The sequence below is a fragment of the Canis lupus genome, chromosome 31, assembly GCF_048164855.1.
Source record: "Canis lupus baileyi chromosome 31, mCanLup2.hap1, whole genome shotgun sequence".
Taxonomy (NCBI): Eukaryota; Metazoa; Chordata; class Mammalia; order Carnivora; family Canidae; genus Canis; species Canis lupus.
Window position 1 is genome coordinate 2,543,175 of NC_132868.1, and position 13,851 is coordinate 2,557,025.

Sequence of the window (13,851 nt, forward strand, 5' to 3'; positions counted from 1 at the left end):
TGAAAGGGAAAATAAAATTGTTGAAGTCATAGGCTTGGGGCCAAAAATGCTGACAAATATGTACCTCAATGGGGCTATAAAAATGGTGTGTACTCCCAAGAAATGTCTAAATCCTTCAATAATAGCCAGTTAACTTTTCAAATGGTAATTCATGTTCATATTTCACCCATTGCCATCTTTATTCGTTCTAGTGTCTGAACACTTCCTGTCTTCCTATGATATTGACTGCAGTTTGGAAACCAAGAAGGAAGTGGTCCAGTGCATGGGCTCCTTCCAGGATGGGGTAGCTGAGAAGTGTGTTGATTATTTCCAGAGATTCCGACGCTCTACTCATGTGACTCCCAAGTCATACCTCTCTTTTATTCAGAGCTATAAGTGCACATACAGAGAAAAGCATGTGGAAGTGCACACTCTGGCCAACAGGTGAGTGTGAAGTTCAGATATAAAATTATTTTAAAGCAGTGGCTGTCAACTGGGGGAAAATTTGCTCCTAGGAAGCATTTAGCAGTGACTAGGAGGAGCATTTTTGTTTGTTACAACTTAGGTGGTAGGGGCTGGCAAGGGGTGCTACTGGCATCAGATGAACAGAGATCGGGGATGCTGTTAAATATCCTCCAGTATACGAGGTAGCCCCCCACAGCAAAGAATCATCCAGTCCCAAATGCCAACAGTGCTGAGTCTAAGACACCCTCCTCTCAAGTCTATTCAAAGGATTATTCCATGATTGCTAGAAGCTTCATTCTTGCCCAGTAGAATTAAATGTTGCCCAGTGTTTTATGTGGCCTACCTCTTGTTATAATACTGAATGACATAATGGTAGAAATACTTCCCGCCTCCCTCTTCTCTCCCACTTTTCTGGGGTCTAGGGTAGGAGAATCTGGCCGATGCTAATTTTCACTGCATGGTGAATACCCTACTACCCTGGAGGCTGTTCTAGGTTTCACTACTCTGCCCTGCTCTTTTATGAACACTTAGAGCTCCTGCCTGCATATGGCCAGAACCAGCCAGAGCTGCTCCCTAAGAGTCCCTGGGTGGGAGATTGTGCTGACTGACTCTGTGAGCTCCAGTCTTTGAGGTCACATCATCTCAGGCCCAGATAGTCAGTGGTCTCTTCATAGGTTGTTCTAATGACTTCAAATTTGTTTCTTTCCTTGATCCCAAATCTTTCTTCTTTTAACTTAATTGTCTTTTTTTTTTTTTTAACAGTAGTTATTTATTTTCCTTCTTCTGTGATAGGGCTTCAAGCATTTGAAGTCTATTGTCATTTAATTAAACTTCATTAAAGGTGAATCCTGCATGATACAGATTCTAGACCCACCATCGTTCTTCATGCTATGCAGTGTCATAACGGGGTCATGCTCCCACGTGTGGTCTATGAAAAACTTTCAAATGTGTTCCGTCTGGCATCAACTCTGGGTGTATATTTCTTTTTGTCAAGCCCTCTTGGATTGCTATTTGCACATATGCTCATTCTTCAAATAGAACTATTACTATCTTTATTAATGAATCAGTGCTTGGAAAATGTGGCTGAATACAACAAATTTTAATATGGCTTGCTTGGATTTTCAATCCTAGAATGAATACTGGATTGGAAAAGCTAAAAGAGGCCTCAGAGTCTGTTGCAGCCCTGAGCAAAGAACTGGAAGTGAAAGAAAAGGAGCTTCAGGTGGCCAATGATAAAGCTGACATGGTGTGTGGGCACTTGTGCATGTGCCGTATTTGTTTTAAATTCCTAGTAATAAATGTTAATGACGTATGCATATTGACTACATTGTAACCATGAAAATATAAATTACTTCCAAGAGAATGCAGTACTCTTAATTTTATTGTGAAATATTTTATAAGTGGGCAAAATCAATAAACCAAGGAAAAATGTTTATCTTTCAGATTGACAAGGTATTTTTTTAAATTTTATATTGAATTAGGTCTTAAAAGAAGTGACAATGAAGGCACAGGCTGCCGAAAAGGTCAAGGCTGAGGTACAGAAGGTGAAGGACAAAGCCCAAGCCATTGTGGACAGCATCTCTAAAGATAAAGCCATTGCTGAAGAAAAACTGGAAGCAGCAAAACCAGCATTAGAAGAAGCAGAAGCAGCCCTGCAGGTAAATCTATGTGATAGGACAGATGTCAAGTTCAGTATCTAGGATGAGGACAGAGGAGATGAGTAACAGCAAGGAAATGTTCTACTGCTTCAGACCAAAGGTCTCTTCACTGGCACAATTGCAAGTAATATTTTCTGCAGGGAGATGTTAGTAGGTCTTTATAGATTTTGCACTTGCTACTTCACATCTCATTTTCTTCACTCATGAATGATGGGCAATGTCATATATTGATGGTCAGGAGTCCTGGGTTCTCTTTTCCACTCTGTCACTAGTGACATTGGGAATGTCACATAGAATTTCTAAGATAACATTTCCCTACTTGTTCATTGAGGATGCTGGAGTAGGTCTGTAAAGTATGGTGTTTTCTGAGTGTATCCACGAATTAGTATCCAAATACTAATGTGGCTTGTTAATGGAGGGTTTCGAGCAGGCTCTGACAGTTGTTCAACGCAATCATGTGACAAGAACAGAAAGAGGGAAATTAGAAAGAAGGTTGGATTCTGAGAAAATATGAGTTTAATGAAATGGGCCAGAACTTATAGGGCTAGTCAAATGCTGAAGACTCAATGTAAGATTCTTTGGACTCAATTTTAGATTACTTCTTCTTCAGTCTTGCTCATCTATTGTTGTATGTTATTCATTCCTGGCTGGAGAAATGAAGCCCTGGTGCTCTGTCCATGGCTAATTCAGGTTCTAGAACCTCAAATGAGCATGCCTCATTACTTGATAATGTAATTTTTTAAACTTTATTGTAAGCTCACCGCCTAAAACACTTCTCAATCTTTTTGATCCAAGTTGAGTCTTTAAGCTTCCTGAGCAATATACAGATATGAATGTCTACTCTTTTGAGACAATAAAGATATTGCCTTCTCCTATATCTGTCCAACTTTTTTTTTAAGATTTATTTATTTATTTATGATAGACAGAGAGAGAGAGAGAGAAAGAGGCAGAGACACAGGAGGAGGGAGAAACAGGCTCCATGCCGGGAGCCCGACGTGGGACTCGATCCCGGGACTCCAGAATCACGCCTTGGGCCAAAGGCAGGCGCTAAACCACTGAGCCACCCAGGGATCCCCTCTCTCCAACTTTCCACACTACTCTTATTGGGATATATCTTTACTTTCTGCTCCTTTGTTTCTTCTTTCTCTGGCTACACTGTGCTTCTTTATCACCGAATGGGTCTTCAGTCTCTCTCGAGTTTGTGGGCTCCTCATCTGCCCCTTTAAAAAAAACCTAATTTATCAATGTATGACTGTCATGTAAAAAGCTGTACATGTGTAATGTATACAACCTGAGAGTTTGGGAATTAAGTGTATACCCGTGAAACCATCCCCACCTTCAAATCCATTGACATGTCCATCACCTCCCAAAGATCCCCCCTCCCCACACCGCTCCCTTTAATATTATTGTTGCTGTTTTATGTGTTAAAAACATTTAACATCATATCTAAAATCTGCCCTCTTGACAAATTTGAATATATAATACAGTATTAACTATAGGCACTGTGCCATGTAGTAGCTGTTCAGAATTTATTTATTCTGTATAACTGAAAATCTGTACCTCTTGACCATCAGCTCCCCATTTCCTCCTCCTGCCAGACCTGACAACCACTGTTCTATTCTCTGCTTCTATGAATCTTGACTATTTTAGGTTCCACATAAATGGAATCATATAGTATTTGTTTTCCTGTATTTGGTTTATTTTACTTGGCAAAATGGCCCCTAGGTCTGTCCATGTTGTTTCAAATGGCATGATTTCCTTTTTTTTTTTTTTAAAGACTGAATAATATTCCATTGTACATAGGCACTCACACACACACACACAGAAAGACACACACACTTGCACATGCATACACTCTATCTATCATCTATCTATCTATCTATCTATCTATCTATCTATCTCTTGCATTTCTTTATCCACTCATCCATTGGTGGATATTTAGATCGTGTCTATATCTTGGCTATTGTAAATAATGCTACAGTGAACATGGGAATGCAGATCTCTTCAAGATCCTGAACCCCACCCACTCCCTTTTTGAGGGGCATCTTGGCTTTAGACTAAGAGTCTCTGATCAACAGAGAGAATATATTGATAGTGTAAAGACACTTCTAAACCTTTACTGAGCTCATGATACCTAATGGCATCATGGAAACTGAGCATATGGCATCTTAGATCATGTTTGCACTCTCTCTCTGTCTCTCTCTCAAATAAATAAATAAATAAAATCTTAAAAAAAAGATCTGGAAGAGATGAGTGTACATGATTTGTCCTAGAAATAGGACTGTATCAGATTATTATGCTTAGTATTTTTCTAAAAATTATTCCACAGTGTAAGAGATAAAGCAGTTATCAGCAACCGCAATCATTCTACGTGACTATTAAGTAATTTACTCTCTCAGAATCTCCATACTAGAATGGGACAGGACTTATCTGAGTTCTTGAAATTCGTATTGCTTAAGTTCCATCAATTTAAAGGTAATTTCCCAGCTCAGAAACCTCTAATTATTCAATCTGTCAGCCCTGGGGCTACCTGTCGGTGTCAGCCCATTGTGACAAATCTGGGGGGATGCTAAAGAGGCAGATTCTTGACCCATATAACTAATGAGTAGAAAGCACTGCACATACTAGAGTTGAGAATTCCTTGTAGCTCCCTGAGTGCTGAGTATTCTTTTTCTTTCAGATTACACTTTTTTTTTTCCTGACACAGAGTGGTCTGTATGTTTTTAAAGAAGTCACAGCTCCTTAGCTACTCACCAGCATTTCCCTCACTGTCTCCTCTTGCTGTCAGTTTGAATTGTAAAAGTTTGAACTTTTTAGGACATGTGTTTCTTTGGGATTAACTATGCATCTAAACATTATGACTCTGAATCTAACTCAAAAATGCTTGCTTTCCTCTGTCAAAATAGCACTTAGAGATTATAGGTTTGTTCACATTTTCTTTTCTGAGATTGGATGATGACCTCCTCTCATCTCACAGACCATCAAGCCTTCAGACATCGCCACTGTCCGCACGTTGGGCCGACCCCCTCACCTCATCATGAGGATCATGGATTGTGTGCTGCTCCTGTTTCAAAGGAAAGTCAATGCAGTGAAAATTGACCTGGAAAAAAGCTGTACAATCCCTTCCTGGCAGGAATCTTTAAAACTCATGACTGCAGGAAACTTTTTACAGAACTTACAGGTTGGTAGCTCAATAATGATGGACTGAGAGGGGACTCAGACTTCATTAGAGTGTCTGAGCCCTTTAGTAGAATAAATTTCAGAAAAGAATTTATTGCACAAACATACAAAAATTTTTTACCATCTTTATTGAGGTATAATCACATATAAAAATTCTCTATATTGGGGGATTTATAGTGTTTGCCAATTTCCACGGTGTAAATATCCCCACAATGGCCAATTTCAAGCTACCAAAATGATCTTGCTGAATGAATGTAGGGCTGGGGAGAGGTACATAGTCGAATATAAGGTATGTACCACCTTGTAGATACAATAGATATAGATGACCTCAAAACATAGATGGTAAAATGTAGTAAAATAATAGAAAGTGTTTACTTTTACTATGCATTATTTTTATTTTAAGGGAAATTTATGTAACTAAGTTTATATAAATTAATTCTTAATAACAGTTCTATTTAACAAGCAGTGTACAGAATTCCTGAAAATTTAGCAATGTTTCCTCATGAGCTTGTATGAACAAGCACAGTGTGAAATCCTGTAATACATTTCAATTTATTTGTCCATTGGACTGTTGATGGATTTTTGGGTTGTTACCAGTTTTGGCTATTGTAAATAAAGCTACTATGATAGTTGGTCTATAGGTCATTTGGTGGGTGTATTTGCATTTCAGTTGGCTCTGTACTCTGGAATGGGATTTCTGGGTCTTTGATTTTACATTTTTTAATAGCTGTAAGTTTTCTTTGATTGGAGTATAGTTGACACATGTTACATGTTTTTCAGGTGTACAATAGTGATTAGACAATTCTGTACATTGTGCTATGCTCATCACAAATGTAGCTACCATCTCTATACATTTAAACAGCTTTATATAGAGTGCCAAAGAGTTTTCAAAAATAGCTGTGTCAGTTTACACATCTGCCAGCAGTAAGTTGTTCTACTTTTTAAAAAAATATATTTTTATTTAAATTCAATTTAGTTAACTTAGAGTGTATTATTAGTTTCAGGGGTAAAATTTAGTGATTCATCAGTTGCATATAATAGCCAGTGCTCATCATGTCACATGCCCTCCTTAATGCCCATCACCCAGTTACCCCATCCCCCCAGGCACCTCTCTTACAGCAACTCTCAGTTTGTTTCCTATGATGAAGAGTCTCTTATGGTTTGTCTCCCTCTCTGTTTTCCTCTTATTTTATTTTTCCTTCCTTTCCCTATGTTCATCTGTTTTGTCTCTTAAATTCCACATATGAGTAAAATCATATGGTATTTGTCTTTCTCTGATTTACTTGTTTCACTTAAGGTAATACCCTCTAGTTCTATCCATGTCCTTGCAAATGGCCAGATTTCATTCTTTTTTGATGGCTGAGTAATAATAGATTGTGTATATATACCACAGCTTCTTTATCCATTCATCAGTCGATGAATGGAGGGGAGGTGACACTCTGAGTGTATGTGGTACTGATTGAGTGCATGTGGAATGGCAGTGGTGATAGAGGAGGCTTAAGAGGTTTTCACAGAAAAACATGACAGTGGAATCAGACTTCACATAGGATCCTGATGGGTTACTCTAGGTTCCCATCCTATGTACCTGGTGGCACAACCATTGCTCTTGGAAGCTCTCTTGCCATTTTTCTTTTGTCACCACTGTCTTTCCATTGTTCCCAAATATTCTTCTGGCTTCACTATTTCTCAAGTGTCATAAAAGAAACTGGTACTGGAAGATTTCTCAATGATAGTGTGTATTCCACCCTACCTTGTGTATGTTCTGTGAAAGCTTTTATTTAGGTGCTGCATTCCTTTCCACTTGGAGAACATCTGGTTATCTTTAAGATGAGCGAACATTGCTTGAGGGGGGTCCAGTTTCGTTGTTTGGCCAGTCTTCTGCTGACGCAAAAAAAGTGTTCTTAATCCACTTCTGCTACTATTTCTAAGTTTTATCCCTTCAGAAGATAACAGTTCTCTCATATTCTGGATAATTTTATGATTAAATTTAATTCATTGCCCTCAGAGCCTAATGTCTAGGTTGTAACCTTTATATTTCAGATGAGTTTAATAGAACCTCTGTTTAAATGTATTAAGCATTTAGTTGCTGCTAAATGCTAAATATATTTTGTCCTTAGGCTGAATATACCTGAGTATATTTGTTTTCCATTATTGATTTTATGGGCTTATACAATTCACCTATTTAGGATTAATGACATGAAAATGTAACCATCTTAGTATTCATCACCTAAATAATTTACTCTTTCCCTGGGTCCCAGAACATTTATTTAGGGTTGGTATCTCTTATTCACAGAAGCTAAAGTAAGCTCTGACTTCTTTGCTATCACTGCTTGCCCTGTTTTCACTTTCATGACTTTGGCCCAATATCCTGAAATATCAGCAAAATGTGATATCATGCATCCCTTCCTCGTTGTTCAGTAATTTCAATGACATAATGTGAGTATGACTTTGTGGAGAAAAGTATTTTGACTTAATTATACTCTTTTCTTTCATAGCAATTCCCAAAAGACACAATAAATGAAGAAGTGATAGAATTTTTGAATCCATACTTTGAAATGACAGACTACAACATTGAAACGGCTAAACGTGTATGTGGGAACGTAGCTGGTCTTTGCTCCTGGACCAAAGCCATGGCTGCCTTCTTTTCTATAAACAGAGAAGTGTTGCCTCTGAAGGTGAGTCTCCTAGGTAGAACTGTGCAATACATGCCTATAAAGCCCCTTAGGTCAATTAGTTTTGCCTTTTCATATAGCATAGGAGCCTTTAGCCTCTGGTGGTGTATTCAAGTCCATGGGAGAGCAAGTGACAGAAGGGCTGAGCACAGGATGTTTCTCTTCTCTGTAATACCTCTCTAATCAGAGTTGTATGAACCTTTAAGCATGGACTCTTTAGAAGGATGCCAAGTCCATTGTGGGATCCTGGATATTTTTCTTCCACAGTGTCAACTTGGAAAAAAGAAACACAGAAAACTATAGCATAGAATCTCCTGGCAATGTCCAAGATCTCCTGCCAGGGAATCTTATGTCTGCACACAATTGGTGGCTAGTCTGGGCTATAAGTTATGACATGGTATTCTTACTCTTTTCCTTTGTTTCTCAGGAAAGAAACTGAATGTCATCTGTTCTTCAATGTGATTTGATAATATGCCTGTTTCCCTTTGAGTAATTGCATTTCTAAGCTTCATAGGCACATACTCCTCCACCATCAGAGACAGTCTGCAGCAGATGGAGAGGCAAATACATGTTTTAGAAATGGCATACCAATGTCTCAAAAATCACACGTGTGGCCTGGTTGATTATTTTGCTCTTGTATGAGTCTAATCTTTCTCAACCATCAACTGAAACCCACTTATGCTTGTAAGCCGTCCAAGGAGTTTAATAATCATGATAAAAATAATCGGAAGTGGAAACAAGATATGGATAGGGTTGCAAATCCCATTTTATTTTCTAACTGTTACCATACCTGGGTCATTTATTCAGTGGCTGAAGCCCCTTGGGGTCCTAAGGCAACTTAAAGGAACAATGACTCATTTAGTTTAGAGAATTTGAGAGCAAATAATTGATGTCATGCTGTCGATATGATGAATTCTGAAGACTCCAGCATAGCTCAAAATGGGCATTCTGATATTGCCTGAATTATAACCACCCTATCAAATGAAAAATACAGGGCATCTTTTGCAAATGTTTCTAGTGAGTAAGCATATAGTGTTTTTAAAGGAATTACTGTTGAATTTATGATGGGTAGCTTTTATTTTGTTGTAATTGTTTTAAATAAAATGAGCTGAAATCAGTACCAAATAATGGCCATTCTGATCAAGGTTTACATAAGAACAAGAAAATCCCTTCCTCTGGGATTTTCCAGGACATTTTAGCCCCGCCACAGTCATACGACAACATGATCCTGCAGTTGGAAGTGAAGAGAACACTGTCAGAAGGGGGAACCTTTTACTTACTCCTAGAATCTCTACCTTTCTTTCTGAGAAGTCGGTCCTGGAAGTGACCAGGACCCAGCCTCTCAGCTCCCAGCCTCTGGGAGCCTAGAATGTGTCAGGTCTCTCTGAATGTTCAGGCATGAAAATGAGTGCAATTAGAGAGAGTCTGCATACTCCCTGCTTAAGGAGAAGGTGAAATAGAGAGAGTGCAGATTATCACTGGGCACCTCTGCATACATTAGTACGAAGCATCACTGACCAAGGCCCCTCATTTCATATATTCCTGGAGGGACTTCTCTGGCCAGCTCCTGCTTCTGAATGAGGACAGCTTAAGGACACTTCTTACACTCCAGGTGGAACCTCCTCAACACTAAGCAGTGATGGGGACACCAAGGAGCTGTGCTTCTTCCGGCAATCCCGGTCAGTGGACCAAGTGACATCTAGTAGTGAATAAACTTAAATATCGGCTAATAACAATTCAGACTCCATTCAAGTAAATGATAATGATAATTCTCCTTGAAAACTGTGAAAACCAGTAAATATCAGTCCCTATAAACAGAACATTCGTAACAGTAGAACCTTAAATATTATACTTGGACAACAACAGCTATTATTTATTGAATTCTTGTTGTAGGCCAGGCACCAGCTGTGGGTGTTTACATGTTATCTTATTTAATCCTCTGTCACACACACACTGTAGGAGGTAGATTTTCAATATCTTCATGGATAAATGGAAGCTCACAGAATGTAAGTGATCTGCATGGAGCTGCAGACTGGAAGGGATTCTGTACTTTTTGGGTAGCAACTTTTGAGAGCTTCATTAGATTTTTTTTTAATTTATTTTTTCTGAGTAAAATTCTAGAAAATATTCAAAATCTCTGGGGCTGTGATCATTTGACATTAGTTTACTGCTTCAGTGAGTTGTTTGGCATCATTACCTTGCTTTTCTTTTATGTTTAATCCATGGCAACAGGTGCAGTATAGAGCAGACCTGACAAGAAAATGTCCCAAGAGTTAGATCTTTTTTAAACTGTAGTTTTGCCTATCAGTGGTTCTAGTAAGTTATGGAACTTGGACTTTCCTTTAAAGGATTATTCTTCCCAAATTTGGGAGCCTGAGATTTTCAGACGGGAAAATAATTTATTTCAAAAATTTGTTTCAAGATAATCTTTTCTTCTGAAACACTCCAGAAAGAATGTGGCCCTAATAGTGGATTATCCTCATTAAAACAATTTTAACAATTTAGAGATTTAAAAAGGAAAATTTTGACTCCAAAAAATTGTTTAAAGCATCTAAATTCCTTTTTTAAAAAAATTTTTTATTTATGATAGTCACACAGAAAGAGAGAGAGAGAGAGGCAGAGACACAGGCAGAGGGAGAAGCAGGCTCCATGCACCGGGAACCCGACGTGGGATTCGATCCCGGGTCTCCAGGATTGCGCCCTGGGCCAAAGGCAGGCACCAAATCGCTGCACCACCCAGGGATCCCTTTAAGGCATCTAAATTCCTATAAGCATGGACTGTTTTCTACATCTTGTCTTTTGCTAATACTGCTTCTGAATACATCTCTTGAGTCAAATTTAGTAACTTCCTGAAAACAAATATTTTTAATTAATCACAGTTCAAGGGCAGCCCGGGTGGCTCAGCAGTTTAGCGCCTGCCTTCAGCCCAGAGCATGATCCTGGAGACCTGGGATCGAGTCCCACATCAGGCTCCCTGCACGGAGCCTGCTTCTCCCTCTGCCTGTGTCTCTGCCTCTCTTTCTCTCTGTGTCTCTTATGAATAAATAAATAAAATATTTTTTTAAAAAAATCACAGTTCAAGGCATCAGTTCGTTTATGGAAGGCAAACAATATATGAAGACTACAAGAACAACATCGAGATCACCACAACTCACAAAATCTACATTTTACATGCAGTGTATACTATTTCTATTCTTTATCTTGTTTTAATATCCTCATCAATAGTGATGAGTTTTACTAGGCAGAGAGTTCTCAATATTCAGTTTTTTCTTTTTCTACAATAATATTACAGTGTTCCATAATTTACCCATGGGCATTTAATACTGCAGTGCTCTGATCTAAGGACCAGCAAACTCTGGCCCACAGGCCAAATCTAGCTCACAACCTCTATGTGTATGTTTTGTAAATAAGAGTTTTTTCATTTATTTTAAATGGTTTTTAGATAAGTACCTGAACAAAATAGCCTTGATTTTGCCCCTTGACTCAAAATGTCTAAAATATTTACTATCTGGTGCTTTTTGGAAAAAATGTGCTGACTTTGAATGTATTAATTTTCTGCTTATAAACATTTATATCAAGTCCACGTTAAGATTTGATCTTGACTTAATGCAACTTGAAGAGACTCTAGAGGTAGAACAGAAAACAGGTATAAATATTGCTGAGGTCTCAGACTCTGAAATGCTGGCTGTTTGGTTTGCACACATGCATTATTCACCTTGCGTATGTCCTGTGCAGGCCAACTTGGTGGTACAGGAGAATCGCTACATCTTGGCCATGCAGGATCTGCAGAAGGCCCAGGCTGAGCTGGATGACAAGCAAGCAGAGCTTGATGTGGTGCAGGCTGAATATGAACAGGCCATGACCGAAAAGCAGGTAACTGTTCTCTGGCATGGAATGGACTATCATACACCAACATACCTATAGTAGACCCTTCCTTCCTTTGCTGCTTTCTTTTTCCAAGAGGTTGGTTCTCAGCAAGGATTGATTTAATGTATACATAGTACATAAACAGCACGTAATCCTTCACTAAACCCTAGAGTTTGTTTCTAACACATACTAAGGACCTTGGTGAGAGGTCGGGATGGTCAGCTAAGGTAGGAGGCTTTCTGGAACATATCTGAGTCCTCTTATTGATGGTGGCAAAAACAGCCTGCCATGTAGTACGTTTTGTTACGTTTTTCAAATCATGTTTCCCACTTTATCTTATTTAATCTTTGAAATAATCTTGCAAGGTAAGCAAGGTGAATATTTTTATATATAAAAATATACTATATTTTATATATTTTATAGTCCTTTTGGAGAAATAAGAAATTTATATATTTTATAGCCCTTTTGGAGAAAGAAGTCCAGAGGGTGGCTCCTTGTCATAGGGCTGAACAGTCTGAACTAGACCTTGGCCTTCTGGTGTTCACTTCAGGCCTCTCTGCTGGACTAATGTGACTGGCCACATGGTTGCATCTGATGACAATAACCATCTACAGTCTTCTCAACTTAGTCTACAAAATAGCAGCTGTAGATTCTTTCAGAATCTGGGTTCATACATTTCTGATCTCCTGGGCTATAGGTTATTTATCTTATTTATACCAATTACTCCAGCTCCACTGGGGCTTCTTTCCTTTTGGATATCCAGGAAGCTTTAAAACAGGCCAGTGTAGCTTAGGCTTCAGAGCTCCTCATGGGCACAGGCTCCTGGGACTTGTAGGGTGTTTTAGGGGGAGGGAAACCAGGTTATGATTGGCATGCATTTGTGTATAAGCATTCAGATAAAATACCTAGAAATTTCAGAGGAAAGGTGCCTGAGTTTTTAAGTCACCAGGACTTTGTCATGATTTTTTCCCTTTCGATATATACTCATTTACTTGGGAGTTTTGTATTTGTAAATCTCTAATGATTTTCTTGAAGTGGATGGACCTCACACATTATATAAGCTTCTGGCGCCACAAAATCTGTATTTGCCTCTGGTAAATCCTGTGTTTGGTAAATAAGAGATAGATTCACTCTGTTCTTTCCTTGATTTTGTGGACTTTCCTCCTGCCCATTTTGTCTTCATTGGTCATGACTGAGATTCCTGCTGTGATAGCCCAGTTTCTTATGGGAGTCCCAACAAGAGAACTTAGATGAACACTTCAGTTTTACTCTGTGCAAAATGTGTGATACTTCAGCTCCTGAAAGCAAAATAAAAGCCTTTTAGAAAAATTAGGGAAGTAATTGTATAACACCTATTTGAGTTTATTAATTATGCTCTTTGAGATTCAGTTATCATCATATAAAGAGAAAATCAACATTGCAATTTGAAAGAGTCTACTTTAGAAACTATGAGGAAGGTGTGATAATTATTTCCCGTGGTGGACACTCACTTATATTTGGAGGTGCTACTGAATATACTGAAAATATTTTAGGCCTCATGTTACCGTGTTTGAATTGTAACATTTTTGCATTAGTTCATACAATATGCTTTTTTGGTTTTGAGCATCTACTGCTTGTTAGGACCATACAAGAGGTGCTCCTGTAAAGGTATGGCTCTGACTTCAACACTTGTTTCCACAAATGTCAAGTTTTTTAAAAATTAATACAAAATCTAGCTGTGAGTCCATCTGCCTCTAACATGCTGGCATTGAACCTGACCTTTAGTCACTTTGTGGCTCCTTTCCCCTAATGAACTCCATGAGAGTCCAGGGGGCTTACAGAGGACTTACAGAGGATGAGTAGGCGAAGGGCCTTGAATCCAGTTCATCACAGTCGGACCCCTAATCTCATGAACCAGGTCTGTGCTGTCCCCTGAAGGAGTGTATGCCCTGTTCTTCTCTACAGGGCAGTGCCTTCATGGGGGTCCACTTCCCTCGTCCTTCTGGACAGCTAGTTACGCTCTTGGGAACACTACAGAGAGTGGGCCGGGG

At 38.8% G+C, this 13,851-nt stretch overlaps 1 protein-coding gene across 1 annotated transcript in view; it reads left to right on the forward strand.

Annotated features, from left to right (window-relative positions):
• Nucleotides 1-13,851, forward strand: part of DNAH5 (dynein axonemal heavy chain 5) — a 297,391-nt gene that overhangs the window by 230,919 nt on the left and 52,621 nt on the right. The window contains exons 56-61 of the mRNA XM_072807314.1: nucleotides 192-423; nucleotides 1,576-1,690; nucleotides 1,926-2,102; nucleotides 5,080-5,283; nucleotides 7,778-7,957; nucleotides 11,690-11,827. Coding sequence (XP_072663415.1) covers nucleotides 192-423; nucleotides 1,576-1,690; nucleotides 1,926-2,102; nucleotides 5,080-5,283; nucleotides 7,778-7,957; nucleotides 11,690-11,827 — 1,046 coding nt within the window. The remainder of the gene's footprint in view (nucleotides 1-191; nucleotides 424-1,575; nucleotides 1,691-1,925; nucleotides 2,103-5,079; nucleotides 5,284-7,777; nucleotides 7,958-11,689; nucleotides 11,828-13,851) is intronic.